This window comes from Fulmarus glacialis, unplaced genomic scaffold (assembly GCF_000690835.1).
Source record: "Fulmarus glacialis isolate BGI_N327 unplaced genomic scaffold, ASM69083v1 scaffold4564, whole genome shotgun sequence".
NCBI lineage: Eukaryota > Metazoa > Chordata > Aves > Procellariiformes > Procellariidae > Fulmarus > Fulmarus glacialis.
The window spans coordinates 41,124-56,131 of record NW_009207289.1 but is presented as its reverse complement, the minus strand read 5'-3'; the positions used below and the strand labels follow the sequence as shown (position 1 = coordinate 56,131).

The 15,008-nt window shown below is 39.2% G+C and overlaps 1 protein-coding gene across 1 annotated transcript in view; it reads left to right on the top strand.

Annotated features, from left to right (window-relative positions):
* Positions 1-6,882: 6,882 nt before the first annotated feature.
* Positions 6,883-15,008, top strand: part of ST8SIA6 (ST8 alpha-N-acetyl-neuraminide alpha-2,8-sialyltransferase 6) — a gene marked incomplete at its 5' end in the record, with an annotated part of 29,269 nt that continues 21,143 nt past the window's right edge. The window contains 2 exons of the mRNA XM_009576022.1: positions 6,883-6,981; positions 12,571-12,657. Coding sequence (XP_009574317.1) covers positions 6,883-6,981; positions 12,571-12,657 — 186 coding nt within the window. The remainder of the gene's footprint in view (positions 6,982-12,570; positions 12,658-15,008) is intronic.

Sequence of the window (15,008 nt, the reverse complement as noted above, 5' to 3'; positions counted from 1 at the left end):
GGTGTTGTCTGTAAACTTACTGAGGGTGCCCTCGATCTCCTTGTCCAGATCATTGATAAAGATATTAAACTGGCCCCAACCCAACACTGAGCCCTGGGGAACGCCACTTGTGACCGGCTGCCAGCTGGATTTAACTCCATTCACCACAACTCTTTGGGCCCGGCCATCCAGACAGTTTTTTACCCAGCGAAGAGTACACCCGTCCAAGCCGTGAGCAGCCAGTTTCTCCGGGAGAATGCTGTGGGAAACGGTGTCAAAGGCTTTACTAAAGCCTAGGTAGACAACGTCCACAGCCTTTCCCTCATCTGCTCGAACAATGTGACTGCCTCTACGGTGTGACTTTCAGTTTTTGTCTTGGGTTTATTTCACAGCCTACTGGGCCTGTTAGTAGAGTTTCTTACTAAAAAAAAGGCCATTGTTAGTCAGATTTCCCAAATTTATTCATGGAACCAGTATCATTTACAATGCAATACTCTGGCAAATCCTGATGTCTATACCTCATAGCATCCTCTTCGTTTTTAAGCTGTAACTGCAAGTACAGCTTAAACTTGCTTAAGCCAACAGTACAACCAAAAGAAGTAGTCATGCACTTGTCCCACCTTTAGACACTTGGTCCTCCCTCCCTCCCCACCTGTGTTTGTGCCGGCAATATTTGTTTGTGTAGTCATAGCATTAATTCCAAAATAGAGGGCTCAGTACTGCTAGTGCTTATCAGGGGAAGGTGACAATAGTAAGAAGAGCTAGGTAGTTTTTTCTTTGTTATGAGGCCCAGGGTGTGCTATGTTAAGCTTGGGTAGAAATTCTAGTTCCTTTTGTACTGCCCAGGAATATATAGCAGATAAATAATGCCAGCTCCTACAAGGGAAGCGAAAATAGTTTTCTTAAGCACTATTTATATACACTTTATACACAAGTAATAACAAGGCAGCAGTACCCTGAAGAACTGACCACCACTACTGTTACTCTATTTGTGTCACCAATTTTAAGGCATTCACTTATTGTTTCCCTAACTTACTCTCTTTCTTTGCATATCCAAGGCAAGCACAGTGTAGAGACTGTTGGGGTAATTGAACGGTGGGAGGAAGTGATTGAGGAGCTATGAGTAAATGAGTTAGTGTTCCATAGTGGTGTTTTCCTCTCGCAGCAGCAGATCTTTATGCAGGCCTAGGGAATAAACAACTATACTTAATTAACTATGCTACAGAGACCTGTACATTCTGTCTTCTGTCAAAATATTGCATTTTGGCAGGCTATTACCACGATTATGAAGAGTAGCCTAGTATATTGCACAAACAATTTGCTGCAGTTTAGATTAGTCAGCACTGGTGGCCAGTTCACTAATTTTACTGCTCTCATAGTATTTTTTTCCTTCATTCCCAAGTGATGCATGCAGACATATTTTAGGAGCGCATTTCTAACACAGGCCTCATGTATTAGTTCTGTCTAAATGAATAGGTGTTCAGCTGAAAGCTGCTGCTAGGACACATTTATGTTCTGACAGTGTTGAAAGGTTTCCCAGCCTCTTTCTGTTTACTTGGTCCAAGTGAAACTGCTCTGTCATTCTGTCTATCGTGTACTATTGTAACATCATTTTAGTGAAAGTACCGTATTCTTTTCACTTGACCCACCGCAAGACTCAGTTGCTTGTCATGTTGTGTGTCATGCGGTTTATGGATTTTATAAGTAAAAAGTGTCTGATGTTATGTATAACTCTGGTGAATGCACCAGGAGGTCTTCCAAATAATTTCAAAATGCTTGTCTTAAAGACCTGATTTAGCATTCCTTAGAGAAGCAAAACCTCCATGGGAACTTGAACAAGGATAGTAGGATCAGTTTCTCTCACAGATACTGTGATTAATGTTACAAGACAAATTCTTACTCCTATGGTTTGATACAGCCATTTTTATAGTCCATTTCACCGAGCATTTAAATTGTGTATTGCCTTCCTAATCAAGGTGTTGTCAACCTTAAAAACGTCACTATATTCTTATCATCTGAATCATATGAAATAGTGTCAAAGATAGCACTTAAGAGCGTGCTTCCTAGGGAAGTATGGATTATGGGTTTTTAATAGTATTCAACTAATAGACTATGAGATTCAAATATAAATTAGTCTCTTCAAGGGAGAGATTAAGACAGAAGGTATTCACAATCTGGATAGTGTCATTGAGTGCCAGTCTGGTAGAAGGATATAAATGTGCCGTTTTGCATGCAGAAGTTATCCCTTTTAGCTGGAGATGCTCAGCTGGAACAGGGTTCAGAGGTCCTGTGCTGTGTCAGGCAGACAAGAGCCGGAAGCCATAGAAAAAGTGCAACAACTAGTTCTGCTGGGCAAGGAGTGAATAAAGCCAGTGAGTGGGGTTTTTCCTTATGTTCAGTGTGGACTTAACTTTTTTAGAGGTGAAATTCTTACTGCTTTCAGTGCTGCCAGACAGTCCAGTTCTGAGCTCTTCTGAAAATCTCACTCCACATTCTTTCAGTTGTTTCCGGCTGGTTTTGTGGGAATTCTGGAGGATTGGCCTTTCAGTCCTGGGCATATCTTTATGTTATGGTATAATTCACAGCACTATATTTCATTTTTCCATCTGGTTTTTCTTTTTTTTTCCTTACCATTCATCCTTTTTTCATCCATCGTATGTCCATCCATTTCCCTACTCTGATAACTGTTTGGGGTTGAGTTTGGTTTTGTTTTTGAAGGGCTTCCCTTTTCATTCCCTCCCTGTACCACTGCTCCCCCAGAACTCCATGTTAAAACTGAGGTACCTGTCTATCCGGTGATTCCCTGCGCTAAGGCTCCCTATAGTCTCAGGACTAAATGCTACAGGTGCAGCAAAAGGGGCTGTGGACTTTCCATATAGTTTCTCTACTTCTTATTCTAAAGGTGGGTGCAATCTTTATCTTAAAGAATTTTACAGTTTAAGGAACTGCTGTCTTCCTGAGAGCAAGACGTAGAATAACAACGTGCTGATAAATATGGCACATGGTCTTAATCTACTGTGGATTTATTAAAGTACAGATGGTGTACTTTCTGAGTTCCTAGAATTACGATAGGAAGTATGTGGTCCTCAAGCTGTTCATTTATGATTTAAAAAACCCCCTGTTTTTCAGATTTTGGCCAGTGAGGTTGGCTTTGAGAATATCTAAACTGTAAGGGAAATGCCACAGAGATGTCCCTGTTTCATCAGTTTTATAAGTTCAAGCCAACAGAATATAACATGGTTTCCACTTCAAGTTCTCATCTAGCTTAAGATTTTGCAAAAGTAATTGAATGTAGCCTGATATCTGCATTGTTAGGCATTTATCTGATTTCATTGCAGAATTTTTAGTGCAGTTCTAAGTATTGAACAAAGACTGTCATCCACTAGGTGAGGTAAATTCATTTAGTGATAAATGTTGCCTAGCGTAATTGTCCTAAGTGATCAGAAATCTAATCTGATGTCTGCACAACTCTGTAATGAATAATGCAGTAGAAGTCTGGACTGCCCCTTGCACACCCCTTTTATCTGAATGCAGAAATCTTTCACTCGTGAAGCAGAGACAACTCTGACGGTGAAACTTTTACTAGAATAAGTCATTGTTTTGCACATCTTGCAAATAAATTGTTTTCTTTTTGTATCTTTTTGCACCATATAAAAAGCGTTGAGTAAATTTTGTGTGGAAAAAGCCACAGAAGAAGCATTTTGGTGATCAATCTTGTGCCTGCATTATATGGATAAAGAATTTGGATTAAAATTCGTGTCTGGTTTTCCCCACAGTTGTGCCATTTTCACCAATCTTTACACGTGTCATGGAAAGGGAAGGAAAGACTCCTATTCCTTTTTTCTCCCCTTGATGGCTGTAAAAGTGATTGTCGGAATTTAGTGACAAAACAGAACAGGGATTTATTTTGCTCATTTTTTTTATCTGACTTCTTCCTTTTTGAATTTTTCAAGTCTTGAAAATGTGTGCATAAAAAGCAATTACATATTAAAAAATGAGGCAACTTAGAGTCATAGAATCATAGAATCATTTAGGTTGGAAAAGATCACCGAGTCCAACTGTAAACTTGCTTCAGTTGATCTTAGTGCTATGAATTTAAAAAGACTGAAAGTTTGTGAGTAAAGCTTGTGTTTGGTTGAGAGAATATTTATTCACTGCCCCACTGATCTCAGGACATAAATGAAATGGAAGCTGTAAGGACCTTGTAATGATTCTCTTCACAGAGTTGAAACCTACTTGTGAAAGAACGTTGGTTCTCCGACGTTGCCTGCAAACGCACCTCACAGCGAGCTGATTAAACCTAACTGCCTGCTCTGACTTGGTCTTCCTGGCAGGCTTCGTGTGTTAAAGAAGGTCTCCTCTGGCCAGCTGTGGCTCAGAAGGGCTGGGGCCACTTCTCAGATCAGCATCCAGCATCTTGATTTTTAGTTGTGATGGAAGACTTATTTGCAGCAGTAACATGCACTTGGCTTATGATATCAATAGTTCTTTTTTTTTAAGGTGCTGTTTATACAGCAAAGCTTTGCCTGTAGCCGTTTCTCTTACTTTAAGCTGCAGCTGCAGCTTAAAGAAGAATAATTTGAGCTTACTGAGTTAAAGAAGCAAGAGAGAGGAAACATGATTTGTGCTAACTAAATTTGTTTGGGAACTGGTATTGGGTTCTTTTTGTGAAAGGGCCTACCTGGTTCTCTGGTGTAGACAGAACCATTCAGACCAAGCTGCAATAAACCTGTGTGCGTAAATGGTGTAGGCAGAATATTTGCCGGCGCTTGCTATGTAAGATTGCTGAGTTGTGTGCTTGATCCTCTTAACTGTATGCTCTGAGAGCCTTCTGCCCTCACATTTGTATGTCGCTCCTTGAAAAAGAATTAGGTAAGGAGCTATATGCAAAATCAGCCAAGGAGCTCTCCATAGGTAGTGCCAGCTGTCACTATCTATTAAAGTCACTGCAGAACTGAAAGGACAGAGGTTGTGTTGTCTTACCATTGCCCTCAACAAGGGGCATGCAGACTGCATACTTCCTTAGGGGCACTGGCGGTATACTGGGAAGAAGTTCCTGATGGTGGAAAGAGAAGGGGAGAGCTGATCTCTCTCCTCTGCAGCCTATGTCCTGAGTGAATTGCTCCTGTGGAGTGACTGATTCACTAGAAAGTTCATGGGCAATGGAAAGCGAAGGAAAGGCACTTTGTTCCTTTTCCTCCCCTGTCATAGCTATGAACATGCCAGTCAGTTCAGTAGCAAAATAAACAAGCATTTATTCTGCTTTTTGTTCTTCAGTCAGACTTCTTCTCATTTGAATTGTTTAAGATTTTAATTTTTGAAGAAGAGAAGGCTCAGGTAGGACCTTATCAATGTATATACATACCTGAAGGGAGGGTGCAAGAGGATGGCACCAGGTTCTTCTTAGTGGTGCCCAGTGACAGGACCAGAGGCAATGTGCTCCGACTGAAACACAGGAGGTTCCCTCTGAACATCAGGAAACACTTTTCCACTGTGAGGGTGACCAAGCACTGGCACATGTTGTCCAGGGAGGTTGCGGAGCCTCTACCCTTAGAGATATTCAAAAGCTGGACATGGCCCTGGGCAACTGGCTCTAGGTGGCCCTGCCTGAGGAGGAGGTTGGACCAGATGACCTCCAGAGGTGCCTTCCAACCTCAGCCACTCTGTGATTCAGTGACTTGAAACGGCATCTTTCCCAAGTAAGAGCATCAAAATCAGCTTGTCAGAAATCTTGTTGATAAGTGGTCTCCATGTTTTAGCAGGTAAAGGCAATGGAGTTTTGGTCCTTGTTAGTAAAAGGAATGATGGTTCAGAAGCAGAGCGCATTGTGTACAAAGCAGGAAGACCCTTTCTCTTTGTGTATGAGTGCCTCTGTACAGAGTTGGCTTGTTTTTTCTGTGTTTCTAAGAACAGCACAGGTTCTGTTCACTGCTGCAGCTCACACCCAGGAGTGAATGACACAACATCTGTCTTCTGTATTTCTAGTTCTGGTTTGGACAAATAGGTTGCAGTGTCCAAGTCCTCTGCAAGTAGTGAATCAGTGGAAAGAACCCAAAAGGAACGGGGTGGAGAGGGGGAGAGGGGAAGATGATGAGGAGCAAGGAAAATAAAAATGCTGGAGGAAAAAACTTCATGATAAATGGCAATACACACACCAGAAGGTTGATGAGGAAGAGGGTGATTGTATGAGCTTGAACCTAGGTACAGCGTGAACTGAGGTGAATGGAATAAGACCTCGGTATCTCAGTCATTTACTAATTTACAGCTCAATCTTCTACTGGGACTGCCAGAGCAAGAGGACCACACAGGAGTTTGGTGAAAATAAGACAACAGGAATTAAAGATCACTGTCTGGCATTTGCCTTGGTTCCTTTTACAAATATTTATTCTCACTGTGTAACTAAAGAATAAACAAGGGAGGAAGTATTAAGCTCAAATCAGTAAGTTAAAGTCCAAGTAAAAAGATCCACCTCACCTGTGGTGTTTCCTGTACATATTATATTGGCTTTGAATATTGCATTTCATCAACAACTTTAGGAAATCACACGTGCTAAGTATTTTACTGGTGAATATTTTAAATATCTTCCAAACATAATGTTCAAGAGGCTTCCATTTCAGTTCTTTTTTTTAAATTACATTTTCTGATTACAGTGTAAAAGAGAAAACCATTCAGACTATGAAGTTGAGTTACTTTAAAGAATCAAATATTTTATAGTCACTAGCAGAAAACTCCCTTTTTATACAAGAGCTTCACAATAGAAGTCAATAAGATTTCTTTAGTAATGTTTTCAGCTAAATCAACTGTTATTAATCTTATTGTCATAGCAAAGTAAATGTGACAGCGTTGTCAGAATATGTTCTCTCTTTTAAAGTTTGTTGCTTTTTCTCCCCCACCCTTAAACAGAACAACTGTTAATAAAAATGGAATTTACGAGTTTGAACAGGCTTCAAAATGTAAGGCAATTCAGGACAATATTTTGTCATCATCTATCAAGAAGAAAAGGTAGGTGTTTACTGTGCTTTCTATTTTGTTTGTTTTAAATAGAAGGGTAAAAGATTGTCCCTTTTACATAATTCTCGATGATATTAATGTGGAGCTATACAACAGGAAACTGAAATTGTTCAACCAATGTTTGCCTGCATTTTTTCTTTCACATGTATTAGATTTATTCGAGGTTGGATTTTATTTTTTTTATTTTCACAGTATAAGTCAACAAGATTTCTCCTTGCCAGTTAGCAACATTTTATTCCAAGATATTCACAAAAAGGTAGAACAGAATTTGTGAGGCATAATTTCATTCTTGAGTGTCTTTTTCCTGATTGGTGAACACTCCTGCTATGAGCAACCTCAGTTAATGGATTCTTTTCAGCATATTCACTAGAGTAAGTATAAAAATGTACTAGTATAAAAACTTGCTAATTAATTGCACTCATTAAAATAACTAGTCCACAGGAAGCTAATTATTTAATTTTAGATGCATTGAAAAAACACCCCAAATTAATTTTGGGTTTCAACTTGCTGTTCTGCCTTTTCCTGACATGGAAAAAAATATTTGATATCAGCCCTGCTCAAATTTCTTGTCACTTGTTAAAGTGAAAATGGGAGAAGCACCCCATTGCTTTTGACATGTAACACTTTGCCTATATGGATGCACCAATAAATAAAACACTGTAAATAAGAAAGGCTTCCCATTAGGACTGAGTTCCAGCTTAAAATTAATTATGTGCCATGGTGTCTTTAAAATTGGAAGTGTTTGGGTTTTTTTTCCCCCTCCATTTGTGAAGAGAGGAGAAATGGAATGAGAAACAAAAGCTGTGCTAAAAATTATTGTGTGCCTTTCCCCATTCAAAGGACTGAAGAAGTCAAATTTTTTCTTAACACAGAAACAGCATTAAATCATGATTTTAAAACTTCTCCTGTCTTTTCTGCCCCCCTCCTCACTTTCTCGTTGTGTTTTAAGATCTTTCACTATTTTTAAGTCACCATATTCTCAGCATTCTGTCTTTACTCTTTTAATGCTTTCTTTTTTTTTCTCCTCTATAACCTCTTCTCCCATCAATATTCCACCTCATCAGCAGCACTATCATTGAAGCTTTTACTCTTTTGAAAGGTGGTAGACCACTATGTTACTGATGCGCTGCTAGTGAGAGCTGAAACAGGGATTGGCAAACAGAGGTGAAAGAGTTGACTGAAGAATTGAGTGATTAACACAAAGAGAAGGACAACTAGTCATTGCATTGACTCTAAAATACAGTTACAGTAATACAAATGCTGTTGTTTATCCCGTGTGTTACAAAGTTGTACAGTCTTCCGGAATGCAGATGTCCTCTTCATATCTAGAACATTTTGGAGCTGAGATTGTAGGAGAAGCTTTAGGAATTGTGAGACCTTCATTCTGTGACTAAAGAGAAAGGAGCTGCACCATTTAATGAGGCAGAAGATGAATTGGGCAGGTAGAAAGAAAAACTGATGCTTGGATCAAAGAAGCAAGGGATTGCTTTGCGCCATGAATATTGCAACTCATTGCCCTTCACCGAGAGGAGCTGCGGGGATCTTTGTTGCTTTTTCAAGGTGTGACCCACAGGCAAGGTATATAAATGCTTTATATTGCAGTTCTAGACTTTCAGGGACATTCTGGACACTCTTGTCTCTGAAGTAGGCAGAAAGGGAAAAAAATGACTACTTTAAAGCATGTCGAATGATTTGATAGTAAAAAATGCTATGTAAGTGGGAAGTTACTATTATAGCAGGTATGTGCTGGTGGTGATAAAAAGCCTGAAATGCTGAGTTTTGCTGGCAGTTTTCCATTTTTATTCTAGAGCAAGCCCTGTGCACATTCTCCTGAGGGCTTTAAAAACTGATAGTTGTTTTGGTAGTATTAAAGTGTCCAAAGGCAAAAGAGATCCTCCTTGTCTCTTGCGTTTCCTGATGTTGTTTTTATTTTTATTTGTCTCTTTCTTGAACATAAGCTGCCAAGTAGGAATATCTCCTTTTTTCACTCCTGCTGCTCAATTTTCTTTCTAATTCAAATAGCCTTTTTTTCAAGCAGGTGTTTAGTTTTAGCGAGTAACCAGTGGGGCTGCATCTGTCTCTCTGTTCTGACATTTTGCCTATTGTCTCCCTGCTATCTCAGCACTTCTGTCCTTGCTGTTGTCCTTTAGATAATCTGCCAAAAATTAGAAGATACTTATACTTTGTCAGTGCCTCGACTGTGCATAATAATTCCACCTTAGCCACTGCAGTTAATGTAGAAGGTCACTGTGTACCCGACAAGTACTATAGGCAAAAAAAAACCTTCCATGTGTTATTTGTCAGCAAGGCTCATACAGTGTAAGTGAGTTTCCTACAACAGCAAGTTGTTATAATGGTTGTGGTGCAGGTGGCAGACAAAACCAGGATGAAACATGTTTCATTCACTATTCTCAGCACTGTAATTATTGTCTTGTCCATGTATTTTTATAGTTCAATTTACCTGAGCTTTTTTGCCTTAATAATAAAACCTTTTTAGCATCAGTGAATATGTGCTGTAAACTCCTGGGTGCCAATGGAAATATATGTATTGTCCCAGCTCTTCAAAACGGAACAGTGGAGAAGAGGACTGTCTGGGTTACAGCAAAGCCATGAAATGATATTCTGATGGCCTTCTGGACTGATTCCATTGGAGGAGTCCCTGAGGCTTCTTTAAAGCAGGAAATGCTAAAATAGGCTTTCTGAGAGAAAACAAGGCTTTCTGGGCTGTAAACCCAGCTGCAGCAAATCCCAGAGCTTCACTTTGAGTCTTTAAAAAAATTAATCTGTGGGAATTTTGTCTGTATTCAAGTAGAGTTCATTTCACGGAAGCCTTACATTGGTGTGAGCAGATGTGGTGGCCGCCTTGCAGAGCTGCCACAGTCAGGAGCTCCTGCCCCCCCCCGAACATGCTGCTGGGTTATCTCTGCCACTTATGGTGCTGTGCCAGCGCTGGCAAGGAGGAGTTCTGGCAGTCCATAGTGTCTTTGTAAGTCACAAGAGGAGCAAAACTGGATGCACAGGTGGAGCAGAGGTCGTGGTGTGCCTTTTAAGGACTGTAAGTGGTGCTTTTCTGGGTGAGCTGGTGAGCTTAGACACCTCTGAGCAAGAGTGATTCCACCCGGCAGAGAGCGGTGGAAAGGCAGCAATGTTCTAGCATTGTAATTGGTGTTTCTACCCTAGGTGCAGCTTCTGTTACATGTATAAGAAGATCCTTACAGTTTCTGACAGTGAGTGGCCATGTTTCTCCAGAGGCCTCAGAAAAAGCATTATGGATGATGCTGTGATTTTTCTCCTTACCAAATGTTTCCCTGTAACTTGCTAACAACTTGTCAGTCCATGCGATTTCTTTCTGAGCTGATCGTAATTTTTCTTTTCATTTCTGACTCTGATCTTCATCTTATCAATGTCTTTAGGCTAGAATTTGCTTTTTCTATTTTTTTTTCTCCTAGATAATGATAGCCTAAGTAACTCTTTATGTCCTGTTATCCTATTAATTTTTGGAATTTTTCTGTAAGTCCCAGCGTCTGAGAGTTATTTATTGTGTAGCCTTAAGGAATAAAACTAGATGAGTGATTCAATATCAGCATAAGCTATTTCAGTCCTGTGCTTCTATCCCATCCTCCCCCCACACACACTCCCTATCCTGCCCTGTGCTGGTACTGACACTTTTCTGACCCCACAGTGAGCCAGTGTAGGTAGCAGCTTCAGCAAGAAAGTAGTTCCATTTTCTCTGGCTGCAGTTCCAAGGCTGCTAATACAACATACCAGCAGGCAGCTTGCCAAAATAGGAAGGCCTTGTTCCCAGTTTCTCCACTCCCATTACTCCTTACTTATACTGGCTGTGGTGTTCGATGGAATCTTTCCTGATCTGCTTTAACACACTAAAGGAGAACATGTATATGCATATTTTTTTCTTTCTGGGTTATTTTTTTGCCATGGTAGTGAATTAAAGTGGCTTATGAAGGCATTTGACAAGTGCAAAAGCTGGCAAAAACAAAACAGAGGTGGAGTCAAGTAAATACCAGCAGTGACAGGGGAGAACAGATTTGGAATCGGACTGGAAGGAGGAAGAATGTGCTGCACCAGGTCAGATCGGCTACAGTTGCAGTGAAACTAGTTTTGCTCTTCTCCCATTTCTGCCCATTCATTCCTGTTCTCTTGAGTTGTGCAAGGGCTCAGTAAAATCAGTTTAGTCACAATCATCTAGTTTCTTTAAGAGTTTGCTAAGTCTAGAGAATGAAAATCGTACATATTGTCACAAGTGCAAACTTGAGCCAAAGACCAATTCTAATGCAGAATTCCTCTAAAAAGTTTCATTTCTTTTTCCATGTGGAAATGAGACATGATTTTACTCAGCGGTGGATAAAACAAGTTATCAGTTGTGGTACTTTTATGAAGCAAACAAAAAAAGGGATCTTTTTTTTTTCCAAATGTTTACCATAACGCTGTGGTACTAAAAGCATGTTGAACACAGAGAGAGAAGGAAGCTTTCGGGTTGTTGACCTCTGCTGTTGCAAGCCATCACAGCCTTTTTTGTATTCCTTTTTATCAATTCTCATGCTCCATTTAAAGACAAGTGAGGTTTCTTGCCATCCCAACTCTTGTAAAACTGTTCAAAATACACACTTCTAAGTTCCAGCTTAAATAAACACATGATCATTTGATTTTGGGCCAAAGCTAAGCCATTTTTGCTAAAATAATACAAGGTAGAGCTTTTCTGGAGACATGAGTTCCATAGAATTTGTAGTCATGGCATCCATATCATCTCTTCTTCCCATTCCCCCAGTCCTCCTTATAAGTCAGAGTTATTGTTTTTAAAAAAACTATATTAGGATCCAAGCACAAATGGGAGAAGTATTAATATTGAACCTATAAGGGAAGAAATGTCTCCATTCTTTTGACTTACATGTTCTCAAGTATTTCACATATGGACAAATGTAAATCTCTTGAAAGGGTTTAAAAGGAGCAGAAGGCTCTTTGGCTACGTGTACCAATGTAACCAAAGTGCTGGTTGGTGTAAAACAACAGATTGTTTTATTTAAGAGATAATTGGAAGGAAAACTTACATCTGTAAATACTGGTCTATGGTCTTAGATGGTTAATTGAGCTTTGGGGACTCTATAAGGTAAATGAAAGAAAAGCGTAGGAAGTGTAATGTTTCATCTTGGCTTGCAAGAGCCATATTTCAAAACATTTTTGAAGCTTAAAACACCAATACAAGAAAGAGATTATTTCTATTATTTTGGACTTTTGCACTTGAGATGATTTCTAATAACTTTATGATATTTATGGTCAAATATTTAAGTTTGAAACCAGTGTACTTTTGAAAGTTTCTGAAAAGAAAAGTTCATTAGGACACCACTATTAAGAAGCAATGTTTAATAGGTCATGCTAATTAAATGAAGATGGTACTGTTACAAATTACAAAAATAAAATAGGTCACAGAGTTCTAAAAGCTATCTATTATATATGCACCATGCACATTATTATTAATACATGCATCATTTGAATGTTTTACAGACTGTTTCTAAATATACATACATATATTATTCTAGTGTTTGATGTTGTTGCCTTTTTTAGATATTCAGAAGATTATTATCTTCACATAGTCACAAAACTGCAGAACTGCACCTGGATAAGGAGACCAGAAGAATCTACAAAATTCAGGTAATTTTCATTGTCTCATTTAGAAAAACTGTTTACCCTAGATTCATCTAACAAGCCATAAATTTAAATCTTCCCTTTTGAAAAGATAATTTTGTATTGCTTTTAGACTGCATTCATAGCTATACATTTCTATTAATCTTTTGATGCTGGGGCTCTTCTTGTTTATTTGAATTGAACTGTGCAAACTGAGTAGGATAAAAGAACTACACAAACAAAGTAATTTTACCTGTCTCCACTATAATGAATATTTAACTAACTTAAGTAGAATAGATTAAAATATTCCTGACAGAAAACCTACAGTATTAAAAAAAAAAAAAATCAGTAATGTGATTTTGTCCATCTGAACTGGCACTCTGGTAGAAGACTGTGTAATTAAGCAGTGTATTTCTTACCCCAAGACTATTGCTTCCATTACAGAAGTGCCCAAGGCACTCATTAGGTTTGATGCTGCATGTCATGGCCCCTGAGCATGTAAGCACATGATTACATCTTGTTTGGGGTGGCACATAAGTACATGCTCAGTAGGGAAGGCGATCCCTGAAAAGCTTCCACTCTCATTTGGAAATGCATCATGCTGAGTTTAGAGAACAGCTTCACTGTGCCAACCCTATTTTCTCCAGGGGGAAATACTCTCTTGAATTACATTATTACATGGATCAGAATTAAAGATTCTGTCATGATCATTAAAAATAAATAAATTGACCTACTTTCCAACTCTTTGGAGTTAACTAGCATTGAAAACTTAATATCCACATGCTCAGCATGATACCCTTGGAAGAAGTAGTTTGGGGGGGGGGGTAAAGCTTTTTGTGCAACATAAATTGCTGTGTTCGCTGTGTATCATGACTGACTAATGGCGTTTCCCAAAGCTGAGGTAGGAGAATACACGGAGTTAAGGTTTAAGAAACTTTCAATGAACTCAGGCAGGCTTTAGCTGTGCACAGAGATACCAGAGCATGATAAGGAGCTGTAGAAGCAGCCCATTCTGTTTCAGAACAGGCAGGTGTCTTGTACAGAGTTGACAAGAGGTAAAGCTGCTCTCATCTGCTCTTCACCCTGCTACATTTAGGGTTTTTGTTTTCCAATCTTTTTTTAACTTATCTTCCTTCTGAACAGACCAGCCACCACTTACCAGAAATTTGCCACTTCTGCTGTGCTAGGTATACGAGTCAGTGGCGGAGTAACCACTCCTTGTTCCAGCTTGACTTCTTCATTTATTGCTTCTGCATTCTCCCTTCCACTGGGCCAACTTCTACATCTTCTAGGCCTATGGGAATCAAACATGACACACTCTATCTAAACCGTCATAATGAGACTGTTGGACTTTAAGTACAAGATGCTTACTGTTCCTCTTGCTGTCTTTGCCTTCCAGCAAAAAGTGGGGGTCATAAGTAGTCAGGGTGGGTTATACAACCAATGATCAGACTGGAAGTACTCAAAAGTGAAAACTGTGGGGTGCATTAGGCCACTTAGAGAAAGTGGACTGTATGTACATTGAGGTGAGCTTGCTAGTTTTAACTTAGCTCAAATACCAAGCGAAAAAAATCTTTTGAAACCCATGGTTCAGCACAGGCTGGACAAACTCGTGTTACTTAATTTACTTACAAGGGCTGTGCTGTTATGGTTTCATTGCTTTTTAACATCCAAACTAGCTAGAGTACTAGCTAGTTCATATGTATACAATCCATGCTGCAATTCTGATGACAGTACTGTATACTTTTCTGTCCCTATGAAATTTGATCTGCTTTGATATCATCCAAAAATTCCACTGATATGACCAAGGACTGGTACTTTTGTTTAGGGCATTGTGGATGATTATTTTACGAAAGATGTGTGCTTTTGCATAAGTCTCTTCTTTCTTTTTCCATTCTCTCAAATTCCTCTCTGTTGTTTTCTGGAAACAGGACATCAACATTTTACAGTTGCCCTTGCTCCCAGACCATACTGGAGACTTTCAAGGCTCTTAGCAGTTGGTCAATAGAGGCTTTAAAAAAAAAGATTAAAAAAAAGAGAAAACCAAATTCAGTATAAAATTTACTGACTAAATCTGTATACACTCCATGCTTACAGCACTCCCAAACTTATTTATCAGACTTAAGCACAAGAGCCTGCAACTAGCTTTGCAAGGACACTCTAGCTGAGAAATGATGCATTGACAGAGCTCTATGGGGACCAAAGCTTCTAGAAATGTAGTGAAATAAATGAATTAATAATCCTCCATCTCTTCCTTTTTCTAACTTTGCCTAGTGTCAGTAATGCATAATAATCATAATACAAATATTATTCAGTTCTAAAAATCTCATTAAGTTGGTAGATAAACACACCCATTTTGCAGAAGAGGAAATTAATCC